The sequence below is a fragment of the Kogia breviceps genome, chromosome 8, assembly GCF_026419965.1.
Source record: "Kogia breviceps isolate mKogBre1 chromosome 8, mKogBre1 haplotype 1, whole genome shotgun sequence".
NCBI lineage: Eukaryota > Metazoa > Chordata > Mammalia > Artiodactyla > Physeteridae > Kogia > Kogia breviceps.
Genome location: NC_081317.1, coordinates 69,097,529 through 69,121,473, shown reverse-complemented (window position 1 = coordinate 69,121,473; position 23,945 = coordinate 69,097,529). Strand labels below are relative to the sequence as shown.

Sequence of the window (23,945 nt, the reverse complement as noted above, 5' to 3'; positions counted from 1 at the left end):
AAGATAAATGTGCAACTTTATACAAAGATAATCATTACAGTATTTTTAATAATTGTATCACAAGATGAAAAACCACCTAAATGCTCAATAAGAGACAAACGGGATATTTAAATAATGTATGAGACATACACAAAATGGAATATTGTGAGGACATTAAAAATTATGTTTCTTAAGATATGCTTAAGGTATAATGTTAAATGAAAAATGTTAAGGGAAAAATACAGATAATAAACTCTGATAAACAATTGGATCTCAATTTTATATAATACCGAAAGAAAACATTTTACCAGTAGTTATTTCTGGGTAGTAAAATTATGGATGATTTAAGTTTATTCTTTTTATAGTATTTGTATTTCCCAGATTTCCTAAAGTGAGTATATACTAATTTCATAATCCAAAAAATGTTTATTTTAAAAAGAAAATATTCATTGTAACAGAGAAGAATCTTGGGCCAGTTGAATGTCAATAAATCTTTGCAGGGATAAATATCACAGATATAGAATGAATTATATATATATTTCAAAATGCAACTTTTAGGGATTTATATTTCCCTTAAAATAATGTAAATGACTAAGAAGAATATTCATACTGAGTAGCTTTCTGATATTATTAAACAAAATGCAAATTCAATTTTTTTATTCCAAGAGAATTCACATTCATTCATTCAATAGATATTTATTGTGTTCCTACTCCTACACAATAGATATTTATTGTGTTCCTAAAGTTCCTACTTTATTGTGTTCCTACCCTGTGCCAGGGTCTTGTTCTAGAGCAAGTCAGACAAAAATTTGGTTTCAACAGAGCTCACATTCTAGTAGGACAGACAGCTGATAAAAACAGAGTAGATATAAAATATACAATTAGGTAGTGATAAACCCTATGAAAAACAATAAATCACATTAAGAGATTGGAGAGTGATGGGTGCCGGCACTTCAAGTTAGGGTGTCAGGAAAACTCTTTTTGAGGAGGTGATATCTTGAGCAGAACCGAGACTGAAGTGAAGGAGTGAGCCTTGTGAACATGTGAGCTTTCCTGGCAGAAAGGAGAGCAAATACAGAGACTGAGGCAGAACTATGTTTGTTTTATTCCAAGGACAGCCCAGAGGCTAGTGTGGCTGGAGGACGTGAGCAAAGAGAATACACGGTGGGACCTGGAGGTCACTAGCAGCTGGACCACATAGGGTCTTATAGGCCATGCTAAGGCTTTTGGATTCTATTTGACAGCTGGGCAATCACTGTATTTCAGCATAAAGTACACATGTAATACTAAATTCTGTTGGAAAATGAAAAAAAAAAGGGTGCTGACCTTCAGTTATAATACTTAGTTATTTTTAAAAATACTGATAAGCATGCTATGAAATTATTGTCATATGTTTAGAAAAGAATCAGTTGAATTATACTATTAATGCTATGTCTGCTTCATGCTCTCTGTGTTGGGCTTCTGCCCTACAAGCCAAGTATCAAATGACACAATTAACAGTTTAATTGGAAACCTATTGTCTGATTCAGACTTCTGTAAGATATGTTGCAAAATTGACTCCACTGAATTTCATGTTGCTAAGTTACCATGAATTCAACTCCTTTTAAAATCAGAGTTATAAATGTTAATTATTTTATAATGGATGAGAAATACCTTTGTGTATTTATCTTTATAACTCATGGTGTGGAAATTGAAACATATCCCCAAACACATGATACTCAATCCACCTCTTTATGTATCTGGGGATACATCACACCCTTCCAAAGAAGATAGATGAGAACGTCACACCTGTGACCACCCCCTCCCCGCTACGGTGAACTCTCTTCTCAAACAGTGCTTATAGCTGATTCCAAAAGATTATTACTTTTTGGAAGATTTATATATTGTTCAATTGTAGGCAAACTAAGTTCTCTGTGCCCCCTTTCAAGTCATGGTATCAAAGCTATAAATTTCATTTTTAAAAATGGGATACTTGGTTGACCCTCAGGGTGACCCTGAGGAATTCTGTGTTCCGTTATCCACAAAACACACAAGCTGAGAAATGGCCCACTTAACTTCTACATTTCTGCCTAAGAAAGGTGGTGATATTTTTTCCACCTCCCAGGGAGCCAGCAGTAGCCATTCAAAGCCAGGTTAGGCAAGGAGACACCCCCGTTTGGAGCAGAGGGTGTTTGCAGCAACATGTCAACTGCTGCTATCATGATTCTCTGCCAATCCATTTCTTTATTTGTATGTATATAAATATATACACAGAATTTTAGAAATTATGAGATTAATCAACTTCAGAAAATGAAGGGTTGATATATGTGACTGCCAAATTCTTATTAAAAGCCAAAAACATTAAAAAAAATAATTTTGCTTCTGTTTGTGAATGTAGTTTTCATTACTCAATATGTTGTTATGCTTCGGTAAAAAACAGGTCAGATTTTAGAGGCTCTTAAGTTTCTAAGCTATTGACTTCGCCTACCAGCAGGAGGTATGCATCTGTCTGAATACGCCTTTCCTTCTGTGGCCCTGAAGTATACACCTTCAAGACTTCTTGAAATGAAAATAATAACCATAATAGTGTCTAACAATAACAAGCCAACTATCCCCAACTCAGGGAGGACAGAGGGCAGGCAAGTGATGATCTACTTGGTTTGTATATCTGCAGAGAACAAGAAATACAAGTAATTTTCTGTCAAGATACCTGCAACAAATCTCTGTGGAGACAAAGGCTCCAGGAGTGTATTTCTACAATGATATCAACTAAACATAGAAAAAAAAGTCCTCAGGAAGGAGTAAGGGCAAGTCTGATGTAATGACATAAGAAAGCAGCAAGAAGAAAAAACAAACCCTTGCTTTTTTCTGATATAGAGGATGCACTCTGCTTTTGGTCATATAGGTTTTGGAACAACAGCTAGCATAACTTCTGTTTCATCATTCATGAAGCACATATACCATCTATATGATTTTCTGAGGAAAAAAAAATGGATGAAATCAACTTGCAAGCAAATGGGAAAATATTTGAAATCTTCTTAAGAAATGTTCCCAAATTAAAATTTTGAATTCTACTGTTACTACTACTATTTCTACATCTACTTTGAGAATACTGATAATGTTTGATAATGTTTTCCAAATCTTCCCCATATATCAAAGGAAAACTCATATCATCAACACATTGCTCATTGACACCCCGATCTAAACCTAGGACTGGCTTTAATGAAGCATATCAGTGGGTCACAGAGTTAGACAGCACCTTAATAAGGTGCTTTTCAAATCATGTGGACTGAAAGCACTAAATATATGAGAGACAGAACTGTGGAATTATTCCGTCCCCAAAACAAAAACAAAATAACCACACAAAACTGGTAGACTTTCTTTCACTGCATTTAACCCTGGGCTAAACACTAGAAAATGATTTTCAGGATGTAAGGATAATTTAACTCCTAATTAAACATATACAGCGAATCTACACCTCTACTTCAGTTTTAAGAAATAAGAATTGGACCAAATCGGTTGAGAAAGAAAGAAGTCACAATAAAAACCAAGCAACTACCATCATAATTAAAAGATCTCTGGTTCCATCTTTATCCTGTAATTTGGGCTTACTGGGTTCAGAATTTCTACTACTCTCTAAACCCTGCTACTTCTTTGTATACCTTCTCTCCTCACAACTGCTTTGGACTCACCACTGAGGTCCAGATGATGACCACAGGGTACCCATAGCCACGGTCAGTGGTATGTCCTGTAGTCACTACTTTGATATGCGCATGGTTGCACAGGAACTAAATTAGGAACTGCCTAAACCTCAAAGTAGACATGGCTTTTCGGCCCGAGCCAGTGAGGCCACCATTATCTAAAGAAGCAAAGAAATGAACTCTCATCACAAGAATAAATTCTGGGGTCAAAAATATAACTTATCTAACTTAGCTTAAGAAATGGAACTCTGTCAATTCCATCCTATGTCATATATATAGTATATATGCCAACTTACACAGGTTCTGTTTTTTAACCCCTGGAGTAGACCTATGGTCAATGGTTTACCCCAACATTTGATATCACATATCAAGTAATCTTTCTTTCCTTGGGTTCTTCTATGTCTAGAAAAACATACATTTATATATATATATATATATATATATATCCTTTTAGTCAAAAAGTGATTCATTTTGTATTACTAGATTATTCGATATTAAACTGGCTATGCATTACAATCGCCAGGAGTAAGCTTTTTGAAAAAAAAATTTCTGATTACCCCTACTCCTAATCACTACTTTCTAACCACCACGATTTTGATTCAGTAGTTTTTGGGAGATCCCTAGGAGTTTTGTTTTGTTTTTCTTTCCACTAATTCTGAGGTGCAGCTAGGTTTGAAAACAATTGTAATTGATCAAACTAAGAAATTAACTAGGTGGTTCTGAGTATGCATCTGAACTGCCTGGAGGATACTTTAAAGAGCACAGATTGCTGGGCCTCCCCTCCGCAGTTTCTGATTCAGGTAGATTTGGGGGAGGGGTCTGAAAATATGCATTTCTAATTATGTTTCCAAGCAACAATGATGCTACTGGTCTAGCGAACCACAGTTTGAGAATCCCTGAACTAGAGAAGAAGAAGAGTGGTGGTAAGGGCTCAAGAAAGAAGACTAAACAATACACGTTTGCCAGAAGGAGGACTGTAATCCTTTTCTGACTCTTGCTAAACATATTATCTAGACTGGAATCTCAGAGCCTTTCTTTTCCTAGCAGAAATTTGATTTCCATAAGCTTCCTGGTACAATTCCATGATGTTGTAATCATGAGTTGGGTTGAAGATAATCACAATAGGGAGTTTCCGCAAACTAAAGTCTTCCTTTCTTTCCTTTTTTCTGAGAAGCATGTACATACGTAATTGCAGAATAGGAAAAATTGAGACGATACCTGTAGAAAGACCATTTTAGCAGAAACTGCCTGGCAGCTTTAGGAAAACTGGGTCTTCCTTCGTAGGGTTTCAGTGCTTGCATCATCACATTGTCAAGCCATGCAGCCCACTGCTCCAGGGTGCTCTGCTGCTGAAGAGTCATCTTGAAGTCTGTTTCTAGTCTCTGAACCATGTTGTCATCACACTGACATACCCAGGAAGCCTGCTCCTGGGACAGTACACAGAAAGTAAAGAAAAAGTTTAACTCAGCACCTTTTCATTGAATGTCAGCACACAAACCATATGCACAAATGGCAAATTATATGGAAAGCATAAAACAATTAAATGAATTTAGAAAATGAAGGACTACTTGTCAGTTATTAAGGAAACTAACATCGCCTTTGTGCATGAAAAAGTGATGTGACATAAAAGCATGACTTGGTTTTTCTACATTAACTAGTCTGTGTGAAAGACTAAAATACATGATTACTTAAGAAAAATAAGAGCCTGAACCTACAGTATGAGGCGTCTTTCTCTAGTTTTTATTCCCTCTCTTTTTTCTCCCAATCAGATAAAACTTTAAAGCCAATTCATTTGAAAAGATTTAGGGTAAGTCAGATGGATAAATAGATTCAATTGGCCAAAAGTGGTCCCTCAGGATTTAAACAAAAACAAATACTGAACGATACAAGGTAGAAGTATATGTTATATGAGTTTTACGGATAAGAAACTGAAATCTCAAGGGCTATAGAGACAAGGCTATGAATGCAAATTAATTCACAGAACCGAAAACAACAACAACAACAACAAAAATACTTTTGAGAAAATGTAGGAAGGCTACCTGCCAAGAAATTTGATCACTATAGTTTTCCTTCTGGTTCTGACAGGAAAGTTTCATGTTTGGTAACAGCAATGAAAACAGGAACTTCTAAAGTTAATTTTCAATAGTTGCCATAAGTTTTACAATGTTTCTAGTGCTATGTTGTATTTTAACATTAAAAAAATACTACACTCTTAAGGTCAGAATACAATTATTTGGTAATATAATATTTGAGTAAGGACATGGATGATAACATAGGGCCTGAATCAGCTAAACTGACTTCAAGCAATTCATTTAATCTGCGTGGGCCTCATTTTCCCCAAGCATAACATTAGAGAAATGAAATGTGACGAGAATTTTTAAACTGGGTTCACTGTGTCCAGATAATATTTTCACAATAGATTTCTGTGGAGGGGTGTCTGTGAAGGTCCTAATTCTCTATCTAAAACATTGTGAATATGTATGTATTTTTCTGAAAAGTGTCTATAGCTTTCAATCTATCTGTTCTCAGAGGACAAATTTATTCAAATCAACCATTTCAACTAAATAAACCCCTAATCTCCACCCTCTGGTTCCAGCACCTCTCCTGACCCTACAGACTTTACCTTATTTAAGAGACATTTCAGCTGGGAGGTACTTCAAATATAAAATGCCCAAACTCAATTCATTTTATTTCTTCAGAGAAACCTAGGGTTTCTTCTACATTCCCAGCTGATGATACCATCTACTCTCCTTCTTTCTCTTATCTAATTAGTAATAGTCTTTCTGATTTTACCTCCTAAATATCACTTTTAAGTATTTTAAGTACACTACAATGATTATTAAAAACTGAAAATACAAATAAACAAAAAGGAACAAAATATTAAGAATATCTAAAATGCCAACATTAAGAGATAACTACAACACGCTAATAACTTTCAAACTGTTCACATGCAGTATATACATATGCATGTATGCTTATGTACATGTTATTTTAAAAGAGGATCATATTATACATTTTACTTGATATTTTACTTAGTTTCACTTCAATATATATGATAAATGACTTTCTATATAGGCAAATGAGGAGCTGTATTTATTGTTCAGTGATTGAATTTTACTTCATTGCATAAATATTCCATTATTTACAAAACCAATTCCATATAATTATACATTTATGGTCATTCCAATTTTTTCCTATTAGGAAAAATGCTGGAATTAGCAATCTAGTAACTACATCTTTGCTTACTTTTGTACTTATTTCTACATAATAGATTTTTCAAAATACACTGTTAAATGACTCCCAGAACTTTTATATCAATTTAGGAGTCCAGAAGAGCACCCAGGGAAGAATTTACGTCTCAAGAAAGGATAGGGGAGGTTGTTTTCGTTTTTTCATTAATGGCTAAGCATTTTTTTTATTGCGGTAAAAAACACATAACATAAAACTTATCATCTTAACCATTTTTAAGTGTACAGTATAGGAGTGTTTACTATATGCTCATTATTGTGCAATAGGTCTCTTTTTAATCTTGCAAAACTGAAACTCTATACCCATTATGGAAGATTTTTTTGTGCATTGGTAAGAGGCAGGAATAACTTACTTACGGTATCCTTGGAAGAATTTAATTTCATTTCTTAACATAAATTCAAACTCACTGCTTCCTAGGAAGTTAGTTCTTGCCAAGAGATAATGATAATCTAAGACTAAACTTAGAGAAATAAAGCCACAGGACATTATTCTGACTCTTCAAACTACTTTATATTATATTTCATTTTACTACTCTTAAGATTGAAACTATACTAACAATAGAGTACACTGTAAATACTCCTGTGAAGTATATTCCTGTGAAGGAATTTGGATATTTCAATTCTATAGTGGAAAAAGGTAAGGATGAAAATTAAAAATATTATTAAGTTGGAAATAAATTATCTCCAAGATGATAAGGAGTCAGTAGCTTCAAAATCAGAATGTCTTTTCAATACAGAAACACAAGTATATGCAAAAGTTAGAGTATCAGGTCAACCAACCCAAGTATATTTAGCCCATACTGTATTTGGAAAACTATCCATTTACACAAAACAATTAGAAAGCAATACTATTGTAATGCTATCAGTTAATTAAAACAGAAAGCCAATTATACAGCAATAGGAAAATTATCCTGAATGCATGAGCAAAAGATTTAATTAGAGAAGAATGAAGTGATGAAAGAGATTTATGGATATCCTGAAAGAAACTTAAGCTCTTAGAGCATTAAAATATTGACACTTACATGTGATTTCATTGTTTTAAATTAAAGTTCCCTTATTACAGGAGCATCACCCTATATGTCTTAGGGTATCAGTCTTAACTGAGGTTAATCTCGTAGGGGCAGGGACTTCCAAGTGAACAGGAGAGGGTGATGAAGGTGGAATGGGAGGCAGGAGACAGAAAACCAGGTAAAATGTGGAACAGAAAAGGAAAGAAAGGAGTTAAAGATAAAATATGCTAACCTGAGAAAGAGATTACATATGAAAATGAACAGAGTTGTGAGAGGTAAAATGTAGGGGGAAATGGAGCACTGTGCTCATGGTTCTCTAACGAAAGGAAGGAGGTCTTGGAGGACAGATACTTAAGTACACAGGTTTCAGCACTAATAACTGTCATGTGGACCCAGAAAAACTTGGTAGCTGAGAATAAAGGAAGGGAAAAGGTAACCTCAAAGTCGGTGAGTGAGGGATGAGTAGTAGTATAAATGTATAACTGACCATTTATATGCAATAATGTTGCCAAGGCTGGCGTTTATAACCAGGAAGAACTCATTTCTATACATACTTCATAGGGTTCAGACACACAACTATATGAATGAAAATAATGTTAACAGAAAATTTTAAATCTTTCTCAGATATTATTAGGAATCATTCTTAAATATATTTTCTGTTATTAAACTTAAATTACTTTTTGAAACTACAAGTTGCCTTACCATTTCAACTTTTCTTAAAGTACTTTTAAACATATCTTTTCTGAAGATTTGATAAAAACACAACAGTATACATTTTAAGGCAATAATGTAAGAACTCTTAATATTCCCACTAATATCAGTTAATGTAAATTCCACTGAAATATGTAAAGTTAATGGATTTGTAAACGTGAGACAGTTTGTTCTTGTGGAGGTTATGTATTTGCAGGTGTGTGCGTATGTGTGCTTGTATATATAAAAATATTTATGTAGATCTAACAAAAAGTATACACATTAGAAATTTAAACCCAACTCATGAAAGTCAGAATGAACTTAACTAATTAACGACACCCTAAAGTAAATCAAACCCAAATATTACTTTTTGGTATATTTTAAATGATAAAACTAGTCCAGAATTGTAGATTAAACTTTGTAGGAAATGGAGTAATTAGTTTATCTTTAAGCAACGATATTGTTTTTTAAAACAGTTTTATTGAGACATAATTCACAGTGCGAACAATTCATTCATTTTAAAGTATATAATTCAATGGCTTCTTTCAGTATATTCAGAGTAGTGCCTCTATCATCACAATCAATTTTAGAACGTATTCATTTCTCCAAGAAGAAATCCCATACTACTCCTTATCTGCCACCTCCCAATCCCCCCAGTCTACAGGACCTAGGCAACTACTAATTTACTTTTTGTCTCTATAGATGTATTTGTTCTGCACATTTCATATAAATGGAATCATGCAATGTACGGTCCTTTGTTATCTGGTTTCTTTCACTTAGCATAATGTTCATCTCTGTTGTAGCATGTATCAGAACTTCATCTCTTTTTATTGCCCGATAATATTCCATTGTGTGGAATATCACATTTTGTTCACATAGTCATCAGTTAATGGACATTTGGGTCGTTTCCACTTTTATGTGGCTAATATGAATAATGCTGCTGGAACACACAAGAACACGTTTTTAGGTGGACATGTTTTCATTTTTCTTGGTATGTACCTAGCAGTGAAACTGCCAAATCATATGGTAACTCTATGTTTAACGTTTTGAGGAACTGCCATACTGTTTTCCAAAGTGGCTACAACATTTTGCATTCCAATCACTAGTGTATAAGGGTTCCGATTTCTGCACATCCTCACCAACACTTGTTATTATTTGTCTTTTTGATAATATGCATTTTATTTTATTTTTTGATAATACCCATTTTAGTGTGTGTGAAGTGGTATCTCGGGGTTTTTTAAAGATTTAATTAATTAATTAATTAATTTATTTATTTATTGGCTGCCTTGGGTCTTTGTCGCTGTGCATGGGCTTTCTCTAGTTGCAGTGAGCGGGGGCTACACTTCGTTGCGGTGCATGGGCTTCTCATTGCGATGGCTTCTCTTGTTGAGGAGCAGAGGCTCTAGGTGCACAGGCTTCAGTAGTTGTGGCTCGCAGGCTCTACAGCACAGGCTCAGTAGTTGTGGTGCACGGGCTTAGCTGCTGTGCAGCATGTGGGATCATCCTGGACCAGGGCTCAAACCTGTGCCCCCTATATTGGCAGGTGGATTCTTAACCACTGCGCCACCAGGGAAGCCCCTCAGTGTGGTTTTAATCTGCATTTCCTTGGTGGCTACTGAATGAGTTTTCCGGTACTTTATTGGACATCTGTATATCGTCTTTGGAGAAATGTCTATAATCTATGCCCATTTTTTAAACGAGGTTGTCTTTTTCATTGTTGGGTTATAATAGTTCTTTTTATATAGTCTAGATATATATTTTTATCAGATATATGATTTGCAAATGTTTTTTCAATACTATAAGTTGTTTCATTTTCTTGATGGTCTCTTTTGAAGCACAGAAGTTTAAAATTTTGATTATGTTCAATATTTACGTATCTCTTGTTGCTTTTGCTTTGAGTGAGCCATGGACTGTTTTTTTCCATTGGTAACAATTAGCTTCATTATTTTAGTATCTGAAATAAAATATTTATTGGGATTCCATAATAATATTCCTAAAGTAGCTATTTTTTACATGTACTTTGATGTACAAGTGAGTAGTTTCATCACTAGGTTAAAAAATTATTCTTTCATTTGGATGATCAAAAGAGTCAGATATGTTGCACCTAATTCTTTTCAAATAACAAATATTTACCAGGTACCTATAGTAAACTCTGAAATAGAATTGTTCTTGCTTCTTTCAAGGTGGGGCACTTTTGAAAACAAATTTCTCGTGTGCGTGTCATGGTGCTATGGGCTTTACGTATTACTAAATATGTAAACAGTAATCTAAGATATGTGTTATAAAATGGAGAAAGTAAAGCCCAGAAGAGTTAAGTAACTTGCCCAAGACCCCACAGCTAGTAGATGAAAGAGTTTCATCTCCTGCCTACCAAATTTCAATGACTGTGGTCATCATTACTCTATTAATCATTCAGCAAACACTGGTGACATATGTTGCTGTCTAGCACTATAAATATTAGCAGACTTTAACCGCAAAACAGAGGAGTAAAGCCATAGCTGAGTAAAATTCGCCTCTTTCAGGTTATTGTGAATCTAGACGTGCCTGTGAATTGATGTAACTTTGAAAAGAAATATGATGATCCTAATTAAGAAGAAAAAAATTGGATACCTTTCATTAAAAGACAGGTTTTGAAAGAAAACAGAGTACCTGGACATTGGCAAAGTCGACACGGTTGAGGTCATTGAGCATCTGGTTGATCTGAGAAGTGTTCTGAAGCACTGCACGAGCTGCCTGGGCCAGGTGATTGAGCGACGTGTATCTTCGCAGAGTCTGGGCAAAGGCACTTACAGCTGCAACCTGTAAAGAAATCCAATTAAGTTGGGATTTTTTTTTTTTCCTCTCCAGTAAAAGAAACCACTGCAATCTTCAAATCTTTATTCCCTTGCCAAATTTTAAATGCTTCTCTCTGATACTTATTTCAAATTCATTTGGTGAGAGAGCTTACTTGTAATTATAGCATTTAAACCTCTAAACCAAGTATTACTTTCCTTTTGAATAGGCTGAGGTCAAGGCTAAAACAAACTCCCACATTCTTCGACATCTGAGTACACCATTAATTAAAACAGTCTTGCAAGTAGCTACTAATCCATTGCAAGAAATGATTTAGTCAAGACAAGTAGGAAAAATGTTGATTTTCATTTCTTATTCTCTGTACGACAGTCAACTACAAACTAAGCAAATAAAATGTTTTTCCTTTTACTTGGAAAACCACACTATCCAGTCCCACTTTTTAAATTGGATTTAAAAACATGCTTTTCAGAGCACTGTCATTAAGATTCACTCTTTTTACCTTTATTTTATAGAGGTGAAATAGGAGTGGGTAATTTTGAGGTGAAATAAGAGCACGCAAAGACTTTATTAGCAGATACATAGCTAATAAACTTATCGGATACAAGCAACAAGAAGAACTCTTCAGAATTTGAATTTCTGTAAAAGGGCTATCCAGAAAAATCTCCATTTGTCCTTCAAAATGTACTTTCCAGCCTTCTCCATTCTGCTCTGTGCCCAGGAAGACTAAACTGAAGAGATTACATTAACTGCCTCTCTTGCCCTTTGGCTTCCACTTGGGTTTGGCCAATGAAAGGCACTGACTGGTAGGAGACTGAAGGATGGAAGAAAAGTAGTCAAAGTATTCATTCCCTCACAACCTCTGCTCTCTCCTTCCTAAGGCCACAGTTCTGGAGGAAGGATAAGATCTGATGCCATAATCACTTCTTTCCCCTTCAGACATAGGGATGGGCAGGCTTCCCACTATTGCTAGTCCTGGGATGCTTTACCATTCCTCCTTGGTTTTCTTAACTCTTTTCACACGTTTAGAAACAGACCCTTCTTAAACTCTATTCAATTATTCTCCCCTTTGGATATACCTTTTTTTTTTTCCTGCTGAAACCCTGAACAAACTGGGTTATATTGAAAGATAGCAAAGATAACGACAAAGAAAAAGTCTAGGTAAATATCTAAATCTCATGATCTCATGAAAATTTGTTACTTGCATAGCAGATCTAATGAGGACTTTAACATATTTACAGGAATGACATTAAATCACTGTGGGTATATAACAAGCAACTGACTGAACAGTCAAGTCAGTTGGCTGAGCAGTAGAAGGTGTTCCACAGGCCAAAGGATACTCTATCTTGACAGTGAGATGTTTCAGGACCATGTGGAACTTGGGGGACGTTCATATACCCCCAAAGAGAGTATTTCACAGTTTCTCATCTCTGGTTTATACTAATCAAGAATATATCATGTGCCAGGCACTGTGTTCAATGCCTGACATACATTACCTTGCTCAATTCTCATAAACATTTTATTAGACACATGTTGTGACTTAGGGAGGTTAACTATCTTGCTCAAGGTTACACAGAAACTACACTACAGTGGTGGGATATGAATCCAGGCATTTTGATAATAACTTTCAGTCACAACCTCATTATGCTGTTTTCACTGTCACGCTAGATAATCTCTGTTGATTAAATGCTCAGCTGAAAAAAGGCTGCATGTCCGTGAGAGAGCAAATAGCAGAAGGCACCTTCCACCAAGGTAAACCACCCAAATCAACTCTGGAGATCAATGAGATGTGGCCCATATTGCAGATGGACTGCTGCCACATTCACTTTGATGACACTGGGGCAGGAGGTACTTTTAGCTGTTTGAAAGTATTGTTAATAACTATGGCTGACTTTGCGAGTTGGAAAGCATTCCTCTGACCATCATAACCAAATAGCACCTCATTTATTTGCCCACCTGAACGTGGCACTCTAGAATAGCACTACCATGGAAAGCTTTCTGCAATGATGGAAATGCTCTACATATGTGTTACCCAGTATGGTAGCCACTAGCCACATGGGTTAAGGTGCACTTGAAATGTACCTAGTGTGACTGAGGAAGTAAATTTTAATGCAATTTAATTAAATTTACAATTTAAATAGCCACATGTGGTTAGCCCTACTGTATTGACAGCATAGCTCTAAAGCAACAATCTAAGGTGGGCATATCCATGAAATGTGTCCTTCTATATGTTTTAGAGATAGAATGTGTTATTGCAAACCTTAAGCTGAAGCAGACTTGTGCTATCACAGATTGTCAGCTACAAGAGCTTCAATCACACTCTCAAACTGAAAGCCAAGGCATATTCCTAGCGTCTGACAGTAGATACAGACCCTGACAAAAGGCCACAAATGTGATTTTTATTATCAAAGTTTAGACAGAATCAGTCCAATCTGTCATGTATGTTCACAGATTAACCTAAAGTAACATGGTTAGTAGGGGACAAAGTGGAGAGTACAATTCATATCTCTAGCTAAATAATCCACATTCTTGAAATACACTCATCAACTATGAGATAACTGTTCTCTTTAAGAAATGATTATTTGGGCTTCCCTGGTGGCACAGTGGTTAAGAATCCGCCTGCCAGTGCAGGGGACACGGGTTTGAGCCCTGGTGCGGGAAGATCCCACATGCCGTGGAGCAACTAAGCTCGTGCACCACAACTACAGAGCCCATGTCCTAGAGCCCACCAATCACAACTACTGAGCCTGTGCTCTAGAGCCCGCGAGCCACAACTACTGAGCCCGCGTGCCACAACTACTGAAGCCCGTGTGCCTAGAGCCCATGCTCCGCAACAAGAGAAGCCATGGCAATGAGAAGCCCGCGCACTGCAGCGAAGAGTAGCCCCTGCTCGCAGCAACTAGAGAAAGCCTGCACACCGAAACGAAGACCCAACACAGCCAAAATTAAATAAATAAAATAAATTTATTTTTAAAAAAAGGATTACTTGATTCACAAAAGCATTCTCCAGTGTTAAAAAACCAAAACATCCTGAAAAGCAAATGGTTATTAATTTATATGAACACTTCGGAATACAATGAGTATAGTAGAGGACCTAAAAAATCTAAAACTCAAATGGAAACTATTTGAACATTCTAGGCTGTTCTTTTCAATAACTGAAATTAAGCAATTTTAAATATACACTTTAGAAAAGAGCTGATAAATACACCACACCTAAAATGTTTCTCTAGTGTCTCTGAAAGGAGCATTATCAAACAACATATCTTGTGCAAGGTCTTTACCACATGGTTATAAAATACAAATACAAAAATCAATTTAAAAAGATTTAATTTATTATAATATTAATATTCTACATAACATCATCTGATAGGACAGATTTAAAATTCATAGTTCAGAACGATTTCCTAAACACAAAAGAAAAAGCAAGGACATAAAAGTGTACCTTGGTTTGTATCATTCTCTGTGGAATATTGTTCATGGCATTGGAAAGCCAACCTTCAAGGCTTTTTGCAAAATTTCGAATGGCTTGGGTCAAGGCACCTAAGTGTTAAAGAATAAAAGCAGAACGAAAAAGATACCAAAGAACGTTAATCTTTATGCTAGAATAAGGGAAAACATGCAAGCATAACATGTGAAATAGCACATAGCTTATATTATCCTCATTGACAAGACTTTATTTTACATTATTCCTAACTTTGAAAGAATCCAAATATTATATAATGGGCTTATCTTTTAAAGCTATTTTGTTACCAGATACTTATGATACTTTCTTGGGAAATGAAAACATTCAAACATTTTTGCTTATAGCAACATATACCAGTTGTGAATATACTTATGGAATTTTTTATCTTAGACAAAACACTCTTTTCAAAAACAGCTTTGTGCTCAAAGGCTAAGTATTTTCTTTAGAAATTCTTTATCTTGACTTTTTTCAAGCTCTTAACCTATTTTCATTTCTTTGGTTAAAAAGAAAATAATGCAAAGCTTTCTCTTTTTCTCTATGCATCTCTTTACATTAGAACACATCAATTAGAGTAGTTATCTCTCACTCGTGTTAAAAAGTAAGGTAAAATTAAAATTGCCTGCCTTGATAATTCTGGATAACTATTCTCCATTTCACTGGCAGGTAGCGATAAAAGATCACTGTGATAATAAAATTGCTGTCACAGAGACCAATATTCTTAAGATATTCCTAAAACAGTCCACTCCATATTCTTTACATCTCTGTTAAAACCTGAATAGGGATAGGTCCCATGAGAGTAGTTTTTATGGTGGTCATAAAATGATTAGAAGCATTTTCCGTTAACAGGGGTGATTATGACTATTTTATAAGAACGGATCTGCTTACTGAGATGGCTGTATAATCGGAAACAGAATTCTTCTCTTGTTCAACAAGTAATTCAGTCAGTAGCATTTTACTTCACCTGTGCCCAAGGCTCCACAGTGTAGGGAGCAGTTTTAGACATTTAATAAGTAAGTGTTTGAAGCACCCACAACAGAAAATAAATCCCTGTGGGTTCCCTATAATGTGGGTAAGTCTTACAATTGGTAGTCCACAATAAGAGACAGAGAAGTTACAGTTTTGTCCAAGGCTCCCAAGAATATTAATGTTAATGATGGGATTAAATTCCTTGGTTTTTCTTTCTGTGCTCAAATGAGTCTGACATGCTTCTTTATTACTTTTGTTAAAGCAGGGTTAGAAATAATTAACTTACTCAAATTAATTGCAAAAGATATTAAATTTACTATTCCAATAATAAAAACAACTAATTTTAAAAAATTATTTCTTTAAGTGGTCAAATGACAGAAGAGAGACTGAGATGGCTACATTTTGATTAGGAAAAACACTCAAGAAGTGCAGACTTTTAACCATGAGGATCATCTATTGGAAACACTGTGTTGGAAATTTCTCGAGAACTAATTTTTTGAAATTTCCAAAGCTTCTCACTTCAGCCAAAAAGAAAAAAGAAAGAAAAATATTTTTCTGTTGTATTATGTACTGGAACCATGGAGGGCAGGCATGAATGGAAATGAAAAACAGTGGAAAAAAAAATTAAAGACCCTCTTTGAAACTCAGTAAAATTTTGTGCAAGATTCAATTTGGCTATCTGTATTATATAGTTTTCTATAATTAATATATAATGATTATTTAATCTGAAAAAAACAAGAACTGGGAAAAGTTACTTTAAAAAAATTTAACATGGGTCTTGTTTTATTTAGACACATTTAATGCTAGGGAGATTGTAAAATAAAAAGATATGTTTTGTATCTCAAATGATTGCAAGTTTTTCCTTTTTTGTACTAAATGACATTTTGGGTCACCTTTAATTATAATCATAAATTGTACATTTGAGTGTTACCAGTTGAGTTCTTACACAATTTTTTACACTTCACTTTTTTTCCCCATTTTCAGATAAATGTATTTTAGAGTATAGTAGCTTCAAGCTGACTTTAAATTAGTGTGATATGCAGACTTTTTTGGCTAAAAAAAGGAATCCCATCTGGACAGTAAATGGTAGAGTGAAGTACTAGTAGCCAGGAAAATTAAATTTTCAAAAATAAAATTAAGTTTGTTCTCTCTATAGGGATTCATGTCAGATCAAATTGTAGAGATTGACAACTTTTTCTCATGAATGGATGGTTAGAAATTTAAAACTACTCTAAAGCTAACTTGTCTCAACCTGCTTATGATTAATATTAAAATGCATACAATCAGAAGATAGTGATTTACACTGTATTTTAAGCTTTATTTTTGTTAAGTCTTGTTATAGAACAGGAATTAAAATTCCAAATTTACTTGGTAGGGTAGCACCTTAATGCATCTTGTGATTTCAGAGAAACTGTAAAACTATACTCATGAGATAATTCCTGAATTTGAGTTGTCTGAATGCAGAGACAAACTACCTGACAAAATAAAATGGTTTTCAAATCAAAATTTGCCAAAAACAAAGGTCATGTGTATTGTGTGCTTAAAAATTCTGGGGTTTAAAGCCAACTACACTTGATACGTGATTTAACTTAGAGAACTGCTGAGTTTACAAGTTAAAGTCTTGTGATGCTAACATAGAAGCAACAGATTTTAGAATTGTTTAATGAACACTGATGTTGTTGACCGGCCTCAAAAAAAAAAGCATTCACTGACACCTTTTCTTATATCTCATGAGAGAAATTTATGTCGGTGGCAAGATGTCATAGGCTAATGAGCTACCCTATGCAAATTCTCTTAAACATCTCTAGAGATTATCACTCAGAGCACAGGAAGCAAGACAAAAACACGAAAATCAGATTCTGGAACATAAATCAGTAGAGAATTTACATGTTGAAATTTTCCATGACAACATCACTTTTAATCAATCTTTAGTCAGGAAACTTGGTGCAGATAGGGTAGAAAATATTAGTAATTTATAAAAATGTGAGACCATGGCAGCTGGATTTTTAAAAAACTAATATCTATACAAATTTATGTACGTTTATGTGTGTGTTCATTGATATTATACATACATGTATGTCTAAGCATATATTTTAAGGTGGTAGGGAACATATGAAATAATTCATATCTTCCACTGTTATATATTAAAAAAGAAAGTATAAACATACAAATGTTAGTATCTTCACCGTTTCTTGCTAAATCCCTATTTAAATATTTTCTGGAATAATTTAACACAAATTAACTGTGAAGCGTGTACTTTGAGTACATGGCCGCTAATTTTACAAGCTAAAAGATTGCTTTTACTTTATTAATGCCACTGTAGAGTAACAATTCTGTTCCATATCTTTAAAAGTTAAGGTTAGTAGTAGGTGCTCATAAAGATGTAGACCTAAAATCATTTCAACTGACTTTAACACAGGTATCCATGATGGCTTTTATATTGACACTTGCAAAAAATAGCTTTGTTTGCAACAGGGTAGTTTAAAAAACACTATCACTTAAAAAAGTAATCTAATTTATCTATGTAATTCCTATTTGCTTCACGGCAGGAATACAGTGCTAGTGCAGTTACATTGATTTTTCTCTCAAAATGCCAGTTAACCGTTAGTGTTAATGGAAACTGCATTTGTAGTTCTTAACATGATGTTGGTGACAAAGTAAATGCTTTTATAAAGAAGTTCAACTTCAGTAGAAACCAAGATAAATTCATTTCAAATCAAAAGCAAACATGAAAGAGGCTGGTCTAGCAATTACAGATTTCAAAAATTCGGGGCTTTTTGAAGGAAACCTTTTCCTTGGGTAGAATGATTTTCACATGGTTGAGTGGCCTGGGAGTGTTCTTGCAATTAGTCATTGGGGCTGTCACATCTATAGGTTGTCTTTTTTGTTAAAAAGAAAATGAAAGATTGATAATCAGAGAATTTTCCCCTTTTTACTACAATTTTGCTCTAGGCTGCTTTCATGCAATACTCTGTGTTGCATGTTTTCTATTTGGCAAATTTAATGAGATTAGAATCACTCTAGTTTGCAACGTCACTACCCAAAACTTCCTGGGTGGAATGTATGAGAACAAAAGCATCCGTACTTGTCTGCATTTAACTTACTAGGAATAGGTCTAAGGACGTCGGGGATGAGAATCTCCACCAAAGCCTGGTACATCCCATGGTCACAGTTACACATCCATTTCAGGATAGACTCATGTTTGCACAGAGTTATCAGCTTTGCTTTCGGAAGTCGACTTTCTATTTCACTCAGATTGCTGGTGTGAATAAATGTAGCAAATGAATAGATGGCAAATGAGGATAAAAAAGAAAATGGACTTTAAAAATAGTTTTAGTTTAGCAAATATTACTGAGGTTAGAACTATACCACCACTGCCCTGGTGCCACATGGCTGGATATATATAACACTCCCCCAGAGCTGCCTATGCACGTCAATACTTTCTGACGGTATGAAAGGCAGATATGATACTAATTCCATGAGGATGAAATAGTTCTACTGCAGTCCCCCAAATCAATATAAATGGGAGCTATAATACACACGCTGAAACCTCAAAAGAGTAGTTTGTGGTTTATTTCAATCTATTCAATTAATGTTATCAGGTAAGGTTCACAACTGGTATACATATCTCTAATTTGTTAGCTGTGACATCTACTCAGCCATGAAAATGAATTGGAAAAGCATATTGATTCTGACCTTGATTCAGTAATGGTAGTGCCATCAGTTGGAGTAGAGGGAGAATAGCGCCAGAATGTTTGCCACAATTTTTCTATCAGGCTAAATTGAAGATTCACAACAACGTCCAATATTGCCTGAAAAACAAAATGGTTATTGATATTACCTTATAAAATTTCTTATGGGGATGTGTGAGGAGTACACACTGTAACAAGACTTAAATGTAAAGACACTTTTGGGTTCATAAATTAATATGGTGAAACTGGACTAAATTTTGCCAATGTAAATGGGAAAACAAAAGAGATTAGCTAGGAAAAAACGGGGGGAAATAACTCTTAAATGATTAAGCGGGGTAACTTGTATCCTCCCAGAATGACCTCACGTCCCACCCTTACTTTTTCCTCTCTTCTCTCTCCATTTTCATGCTTGCTTCCCTAACTTTTCTTTCATTCCTTAACCCACTACTTCCCTAGTTCCCTTACTATTCTCAGATCCACAGGGACATAGAACATACATTCAATTCACATCAGTCTTTACTGGACTAGCTGTGTCCACTAGCCATAAAAAAAAGCAGAAGAGAAGGGTATGGAGGTGCTTGTGTATGACAGACGGAGTTAGGGCTCAATCAGCTCTGGTTAGGGCTGCTGACCATGGGTTCTGGAGTGTTCCTAGCCAAGCAGAGGCTGGGGGCAGAAACTACAGTCAGGCTGATCTCCAGAGGACAGTGCCTGTCTTGGCAGAAGAAAAGCACAGCAAGCACCTCTCTGTGGTCACAGAATGGCTTACTTTCAATCATCTCTCTGCATACACCCTTTAGAGAGAAGCTATAAGACTATCCCCTTTTCTAACCTTGGGGGTGGGGCCCTCACCTCCTCCTTCTTTCTTAATTTTATCTCTTAGATCTCCAGCTGCATCAAGGCCTTTTTTCTTGGATGATGCTAAAATTTGCCACTTTCATTAACTTTTGATGATCATATTTCATTTCACCCTGCCATTGCAATTAGTCTGCAAATTCGCCTTCAGATAAAAAGCAGTCATAAAACCAAAACTTGTTTGTACAAAGATTACGTGATTCTGTGATTATTTTCAGTATAAAAGACAAGTCCTCAGTATAACGTGTTTGATGTCATTAGCATTGAGAACAAAAACACGTAAAACAGCCCCTTCAAGATCTGCAAAATTCATAGAAGCTAAGAGACAACAAGGGGCAATCGAGAGAATCAATCCGATCCTTTAAGGCAGAAAGAGGAAATTGTAACTTTGTAATTCTGGAGTCTGTGCTACCCTTGTGGATCTGGCCCTGTGCAAGATACAGAGAATAATTGATGTTCTATACAAAAACACTCTGAGGCCAATTCAAGTATTAAGCAAAATCTGTTTGGGGGCATGTTCTGGGAACTAGTAGGAAATGTTGCAAGTAGTTGGAAAATGAAAATGGAGGGAAGGGGACTAATTAATTAACACACTCCTCACCCTTTAATATCAGCAACCATAAAAACATAAAAGCAAGCCCTGGAAGGAAAGGTATCCAGATGTCCTTGCTCCCAGGCAAAACCCAGAACCTTCTCAGGAGGCAAATTATTATAGCTGCTTTCCCAAATGTAGTTTAGGCACATTCCGAGAGATGTCTATTAATGAAGCAATTAGTAATATCTGATACAATACCTTACATATTTCTAGCTATGAGATTGCTGTAAGAACACTATGCATATATTAAAAGAAAAAAATGACTGTCAAGCATCTTGTGTAGAAAATTATATTTGTTCCTTACATAACTAGTGATACTTCCAAAATATCTTTGATAAGCCAACTGTGCAAATTCCAAATAACAGCCAAAATGGGTATATTAATCTTTCTTAAAAACATAAACTATAGGAAATATGAAATAAAATAAGGCAAGTAACAAATTCAGTGCACCTTAAATTAAGTATCTCTTCAAATGAAATAATCTCAAATAATTCTGAAAAGGACATTCATATCAGCCACATTTAGTCAGTTTTACAAATGAATAAAACATTTTATCATTTGTCCACCCACTTTTAAATATGTTCAAACTAAAACGTATGCCAAATATAGTTTAAAATAATCCGTATTCCACTGGCTTAGGGCAAACAACCATTTACAGGACTGGAACCGAGACTCAGGCACCTGTCCTTGAAAAGTTTGGAAGTGTGACAGGAAAAAATAATTAGAATTCTTCCTTTTCATATATGTCTTTATGTCCCATGAGAGACGGCATGATCACTGGTAACTGAAATAAATGAGGATCATTCTATGAACTGCCATTTCACATGCAGATTAATTACTGTATATGTTCATATCTCTTCCTATAGAGTATTCCTGACAATTAATGAAAATTTTGTAATCCAAAGAATATTTTCATCTTATTGGGGCAATTTTTCATTTAGATTAATTTTAATGTATATTCTTTAGTAATGTAAATAATCATGCTCCACGTTATAGTTTGAATAAATATGAGAAACTTAAAACAATCCAAATTATATTTGTGTAGGCGGGGTTGCTTGAAGCAAGGTTCACCTGAACACAGAGAAATGAGAAACTGATTAGAGAATCTTTATGTAAATCTTCATTGAATATACATGATATTCATGCAGAAAGAAAGCAATTTTTTTCTAGATAGGTAAGGATCATCCAGAAGTTCTCTAATATTGGGAAAAGCAGTCAAAGAGAAACAGATAGTATGCTTTTCATCATAACAAGAAATGTTGGGAACAACAAACTGGCAGGACATGTTGAAAAACACTCCTGGCAAACAGGTTGTTAATAAAGAGAGAACTTGCCCTTGGTTGTTAATAATCTAGCACCCCTGACAAGTACTCAGATTCACTCAAGCAGTTCTTATTTCTGGAATGGGAAAAAAAAATCTGTGAATGTTATGAGCTGAGCCTTCTCACTGCATACTGCATGGTCAGCAGTCAGGAGGACTGCGCAAGGATTATCTTCTACTTCTAAGTAGATCATAAATAGCCCTGGAATAAAGCTACTTAAGTTCTAAACAGTTCCTCTTTCAAAAGGAGGGGTACTTTAGAAGACTCTTATTGCAATCTGTTATCTTCTTTCTACCAGGTGAGCTGCAGGTACAAGCGGGACTGGAGAGAGTTCACCTCCTGGAGACAATGTAGCCAATTTTGATATAGGATACTCAGAAAGGGAGTAGGAGTAGGGATGGAAAACACCAAGAGAAAACTCAATTAACCATGAAAACAAAACAAACAAAACTAAAGCCTCAAGGATCCCTGGAAGGAACACCTAAAGTGCTTTATAAAACATTTCTAGAAAATAGTTTTGATAGAAATACACAGTTATGGTGTAAAATTCAAAAGGTAAAAAGAATATATTGAAAAATTAAGTCTCTTTCCCCTGACTCCCTGTCACTAAGTTTTGTTCCCAAAGGCAACCAGCATTAATATTTTGTTCTTTCTTCTGGAGAGATGTATATAACATGTTCTTTTTCACTCAAATGATAATATATTATACTCGCTGTTTTACATCTTGCTTTTTCCCTTAAAAATAAATCCTGGAGCTTGTTCCAAAAAGTACATTTAGAGTTGCCTGTTCTTTTTAATGGCTGCATAGCATTCTACTCCATAGATCATACCATATTTTATTTATTCAGTTCCCTGTAAGATATTGAAGTTATAAGCAATCTTTTTCATTAAAAACCATAATGCAACAAGTTCCCTGTACACTTATCTCTTCCCCTACATGTAAGCATTTTTCTAGAATGAGTACCTAGAAGTGGAATTGCTTCATCAAAGGATTCGTATTAGAATAGGCTAAGAAGACAGAAAGTAAAATTTATTCTCCCTGAGACATGAAGAAAAGATAACTTATTAGTGCTCAAAGAAATATGAAGTAACTTTATCTGTCCTCTAGGAATATGTTTGATTATTTTGCTTTAGCAAGTTGCCTGGAAAAATTAGCAAGTGTATGACTATGTTTGAAAAGACTTACCTCACAGTGCTCTCGATAAAGACTCTGCAGTGACTTGATATCCTCAAAGGTAGTACCATCTGGCAGAGAAGAGATTTCAACTTCTCCAAACTCTGGAAGTGCTCGAGATGCATCTGTTACCATGACAACACAACAGAAAAAAAGTTATTGTGGATGGTGCCAATTACAGATTAATGAGGGCAAATTTAAGAAGACTAAAAAGGAACAAAATTTAAAGGTCAGCGGTCCAAAAAGCAAGGACTTTTCATATTAGTATTTTATAAACAAAACTTAGCAGCAGCAGCACAAAAGAATAGAGAGGATACTTCTAAAATTTTGGAGAAACTAAATTTTCACTATGATTACATTGGAAATAACACAACTCAGTGTCTCTCAATATAGGACCCCTATGATAAGAAAAATACCTTGAGCTGGCCAGTATCAATTTTAGTTATTTTTATCATTATATTACTTAGGTATATAAAAATAA

At 35.0% G+C, this 23,945-nt stretch overlaps 1 protein-coding gene across 7 annotated transcripts in view; it reads right to left on the bottom strand.

Annotated features, from left to right (window-relative positions):
* The window catches only part of RFX3 (regulatory factor X3), a 294,590-nt gene that overhangs the window by 28,979 nt on the left and 241,666 nt on the right, over nt 1-23,945 (bottom strand). For all 7 annotated transcript variants that reach the window (XM_059071874.2, XM_067040152.1, XM_059071890.2 and 4 more), the window contains 6 exons: nt 23,477-23,589; nt 19,523-19,638; nt 18,931-19,085; nt 14,840-14,937; nt 11,257-11,406; nt 4,878-5,086 (listed from right to left, as the gene is read on the bottom strand). In XM_059071874.2, the coding sequence (XP_058927857.1) occupies nt 4,878-5,086; nt 11,257-11,406; nt 14,840-14,937; nt 18,931-19,085; nt 19,523-19,638; nt 23,477-23,589 (841 nt within the window). The remainder of the gene's footprint in view (nt 1-4,877; nt 5,087-11,256; nt 11,407-14,839; nt 14,938-18,930; nt 19,086-19,522; nt 19,639-23,476; nt 23,590-23,945) is intronic.